This window comes from Dreissena polymorpha, chromosome 5 (assembly GCF_020536995.1).
Source record: "Dreissena polymorpha isolate Duluth1 chromosome 5, UMN_Dpol_1.0, whole genome shotgun sequence".
Classification (NCBI taxonomy): domain Eukaryota; kingdom Metazoa; phylum Mollusca; class Bivalvia; order Myida; family Dreissenidae; genus Dreissena; species Dreissena polymorpha.
In genome coordinates, this window is record NC_068359.1 from 121086968 (window position 1) to 121092054 (window position 5087).

The following is a 5087-nucleotide window of genomic DNA, read 5'->3' on the forward strand; positions in this document are numbered from 1 at the left end:
AATAAGACGTATACTAGTCTAACTACCAAGGAAGCTCACCTTGTGCAATTTTAAGTATCATTGTATAAAAATAATGTCAAGCTTTTTGTAAGCTCACGATAGTATTACATTCTCCACCGTTTACATTATACAAATATTCGTTTGGTAAAGTTAACGTTTGCTGAATATGTTTTTTCTAATGAACAATCTCTTTAAGGCATATCGTAAATAAACATATTTTTATATGTCACGGTTTTATTATACTCACCCGTCTATTTATAGTTTTTTTAATATTTCTTATCATTTCAGAGTCAAGCCACTAGGTTTGCTAGAGGAAGTCGTCATGCTAAATCAAACCGCAAATGGTGACGTGTTGACAGAGAACCCGTCAGATAAACCCGAGATCATAGTCATCACCTGCCTGCTGTCGATGTTCAGCGTCGTAGGGACCACTGGCAATGCCTTCGTCCTCTACGTGTTCTCTAGAAAGAAGGACAAAAACACTTCTACATTCTTCGTTCTTACACTTGCATCCATTGACTTTGTTACTTGCCTTTTGCTAATTCCCTTTACAATATATGTAGAGTTCAATTACAAGAAGGTTAATAGTGACATCGCGTGCAAAATTTATCAGTTTCTGATAACGTCGAACGTACCTTTTAGTGCTTTTATCATGGTTGCCATCGCATTTGATAGATATTTCTGCATTTGCCGCCCGTGGTTGAAAGTTCTTAACATTCGACTCGCTAAGCGCATTATACTGTCGTTATTGGTGTTTTCGCTGTCTCTAGGATTAATAACCAGTCTCGCATACGGTGTATATCATCGTAAAAGTTCTGTACGCATTATACGAAATAACAGTTTGCCTGAACAGTTCCTTTATAATGAGTCCACTAATAATAATATTGGAACACATGACAACGCTTTGAATGCCGTCTGGAAAATAAATTTGCGTTTGTCGTCTAACTGTTCATTTAACAGAAACACAAACATCAATGGGTGCCAAAAAAATGAAAACGTAAACGACATATATTCAGACGTAAATGACGAAGAATTCGATTTTACCGGCTTTTGTTATCCAAATGAAGTTTTACTAAGCACGTCGTTTCGAAGAGCATATCAAAAATTTTATGCGTCTCTATTCCTTATCGCGATTATCACAGTATCGATTTTGTACGCACTTATATATCGATCAATATTAACACGTCGGTCTAAACGTCTCAAAACTTCTTTAGTGTCCAGCGGACGACGTTCCAAATCGCTGACCTCGTTCTTTCCGCGTACCACGACCAGACCCAATTCGAAAAGCGTGGTAACGCATAAAGCAGATTTAAGTAAATTTTCTGTTGATACAATCCCAGCCTTAGAATCCATCCAAAGCACAGAGATAGAGTCTATTTCGCAGCTTAACATAATTGATGGCGAGAGCCAGCGCGGACGTATTGCCCTTAATGGTGTAATACGGGAAGAGAACGAAAACGACCACTTACTGCCAACTGACCAACATCGAAATCATATTGAGCTTACCAATACTTCAGAATGTCTGTCATCAAACGATCTGAACGATCAAAAACATCCACACTCAGCAAGTCGGAAGCATCGAAACGGCCGTAACGGTCGGGTGGTAATGACTTCTTTTACCGTGATGTCCGAACCGGACAAAGATGCCGACCTGCGTAGGGAAGACACTTTCTTCAACGGTGAAAAACAGGAGTTCGTCTTTACCGATGCCAAAGAATCGCCGAAACTGTCAAGCTGTAATGTATATCGTCAAGATACCAGAAAGTCTGTTCGTGAGAGACATCGGATCGCTAACATAAAAACTGCTGGGATTTTATTTATCGTGACTATTGTATTCATCGTCGCCTTTCTGCCCGGATGGTTAATGGCAACAAAACTGATACCCCCGAACATGATTGTGTTCTATTGTTACTTTGTATATAATGTAGCGAACCCAGTCATTTACGCATTTTTTAATCAGTCGTTTCAAAAGAAGTGAAAACGGCTTTAAAATGTGTCGAGTAAGTCAAACACCTTAAAAAGGAACGTCGTTTAAATGTGTACATATATATAAATAAAGAGTATTAATATAAACTGAGGAATTGATACAGTATGTTATGTCAATGGCTCACCTCTACATTTCGATGTTTTGTATCATGTTTATTTGTGCATGTTTCATTGCTATGACCTGTTTTTGCATTTATAATTAATATTGTTAATCGTGTTTATGTCTTAATAATCATGTGTCTATTTGTTTATATATCTGCACACGCATCTACTGAAATGCACGCGTACAACAAATTTATAGCAGACTTCAATGAGAGGTTGTTTTGTACAAAAACCCGTTGTTGTTAGCGCGCAAATGTATAGCAGCACCACATGTACATACAACTCTTAAAATGTGTTTTCTCAATAACATTTTTTTTTCAAATATAATAATAACACATTTTAAATATTAAAATATGTGACTTTATAAAGTTTACTTTATTTGATAAAACAGTAGGCAATAAGCACATGAGTATGCATGAAGTGTCAAATATACATAAAACAAAGTCACAGGTCATTCAAATTATTAACATCAAAAATAAATCGGTACATAGTAAAAAATACATAACAAATAGTGGGAATTTGAGAGAATACAATAAACAGCGAGAGGCCATGCATACATATATACATATAAACCTACCCTACTCGTAATATGTATTACAGGTATTTATTATTGTCCATGCTTTATAAATAAACATAGCTAAATATTTAACAATATTACTTTTTTGGGAGGCCAATAAAGTTATAAGCTTTAACAAATTTGATCTTACGTAAAAATATGGTTTGAATAGTCTTTTTTCACTATCGTATATACTGTACATTTTTATTTATTCATTAGGAATAGCTATTTGTTTTTGCCATCTACCCGTGCCACCTTTAAGGCTATGTACACTTAATCTAGAGAAGGCCATTCTGTAGATGGGAATGTTTACATCACTTTAAATATGATTTAGATTTAAAATCGGATATTAATATGCATGTTTAAGCTCTAGTTTAATGTTTCAATTCGGTTTTCTAATTTTGTATGAACATATTTCCATTATTTATGAAAATGCTGCATTTACACCCTGTTTGTTCAATTGTTGAGATACTGCGAACTACTAAATTACTACTCAGATTTGTTTGGAAACTCCATTCTTACGACTTAATTTTCATAGTTATTTCAATAAATTTGTCTCATGACCCATTCTGTATAATCTAGCATGTGCGTTATGTATTGTTTTTGGAATTGAACGAGAAACATTTCCTTTGATCAAAAGCATTTGTCATTTGTTTTGATAATACACCGCAAACTCGAAGCGTCATAACGTTAGACTTTAACATCATTTGTTTGCATTTATTGGTGTCTGTACTGTCGGAAAAATGACGCCTCATGTTTATAAACGATTTTCCAGGCGGTACATACACCTATAAATGCAGTTAAACATTATTCAAGAACACACAAGATACCATTCACGGTTAACACTCTTCTTAAATCACCGGGTTTCTATTCGCTTGTGTTGTTGTCTAGTTTAAGTTTTGGTTGTATGTATTGTCCTCCAAACTATGACGCCATATCGCTGTCGACGCAGTGAACATACGATTTACGCAAAATATTGACGTTATTTGTAAACGTGTATATAAAAAAGCCGTAAGGTATGGGATATTTACGTTTTAATTTGCAAACGGATTTGAATCAGTGGGAAATGAAAAACGTGTATTTTTTCGTTTCATCGAATCAGCATACCGCGTTTACAGCAAAATGAAAGAAGTTTTAATTTGCAACACATTGCCATTAACAGAGGATGAAATGAACGATTGTCTACATAGAACTCTGAACAGTAATCAACTAAAAAAGAAACATTCTCTTACCGTATTAAATGTCGTATTGAATAATTAGGCACATGCTAACTCGTTAACAAAACGGTATGATATTGGAGCTTGTTAAGAGATCTGTTTAAAATTTCTTATTTGTTTACCAGTTGTAGACACAGTTCTTGGAATAAGGTAAAGTACCATTTAAATGGCAATATTGTATGATGTCGAGGAACATCAAAATATGAACAAATACAAATTAATACATTCAATTGAAAAATAGCCTAACATAAAACAATATGAAACGTTCCTTTAATTACCTTTGTTAAACCAATATTGTGCAATCGCTTGAAAGGTCTTAGGAAATGTGTATTTGTTACAGTACAAAAGCGTGACGCTTGTGTTTTGTCAGCACATCTGTACACTATATTGGTTGGTTTCCAATTAACATCTTACTAATGTCAAACAAGTATGTACATTTGTTCTGATAAGTTTGATAGCTGGACACGACACGGGTACGATGATGAAATTACATGCATATTGGAATAATACACATATGTTACTTCTTTAAATGTTGATTCCATGAGATTAAGTTATTAATTTGTATGATTTATATAATATATTTGATGACCAATTATCTCCTTATGAGATCCTGTATCATGGCTTTCCGGAAATTAGTAAATTATTTTGTTATTTATTTGAGTGTTTAACGGAATTAGGAACTAATAATATTAACAAGACTGTTCACAATTCAAAACGGTGTTCACCTTTTTTGTTTTTATAACGTCCATTTATAGACATAGGTTTAATTATAGACAAAATGGAACACAACTTCTATTCAACAATTAATCGATAGTATTACTCGTGGATTCTTTCTTATTATGTATTGCTGCCATTGAATTGCAAGAAAAAGAAATACTTATCTGAAAAAACGCTTGTAAGCACACATTTCAAATACATGTGTATATAGCAAAATCATCTTCATTCTAACATTCCACGTGCTATCATCTTGCTTTTTTTCAAAGGAAGTCGGTAACTTGCCTCAAGCACAGACGAAATTCCGTTGCCTGTACTATCAAAAACGATAGACAATCGTGGCTTGGCTAAATTATTTTTTGTAAACATGGGTTTACATTGAGAACGACATTTTGAACTTTTTATTTTGCTTGGTTTGCAGCATAGACAATTTGAAAACATGTTCGTGTCGTTAATACAGTTATGTTACCTGTTTCAATTGTTATATGCGTTAAATACATGTAACACAAGCG

At 34.1% G+C, this 5087-nt stretch overlaps 1 protein-coding gene across 1 annotated transcript; it reads left to right on the top strand.

The window, feature by feature from the left end:
• Positions 1 to 322: 322 nt before the first annotated feature.
• Positions 323 to 1978, top strand: LOC127831595 (uncharacterized). Its single transcript, XM_052356573.1, has one exon. It carries the CDS (start codon positions 323 to 325, stop codon positions 1976 to 1978), a length of 1656 nt encoding a protein of 551 aa, XP_052212533.1.
• Positions 1979 to 5087: the final 3109 nt, after the last annotated feature.

Bases quoted from the DNA above. Each gene is read 5' to 3' on its own strand.
- LOC127831595 (XM_052356573.1), top strand. From the start codon at position 323: ATGCTAAATCAAACCGCAAATGGTGACGTGTTGACAGAGAACCCGTCA.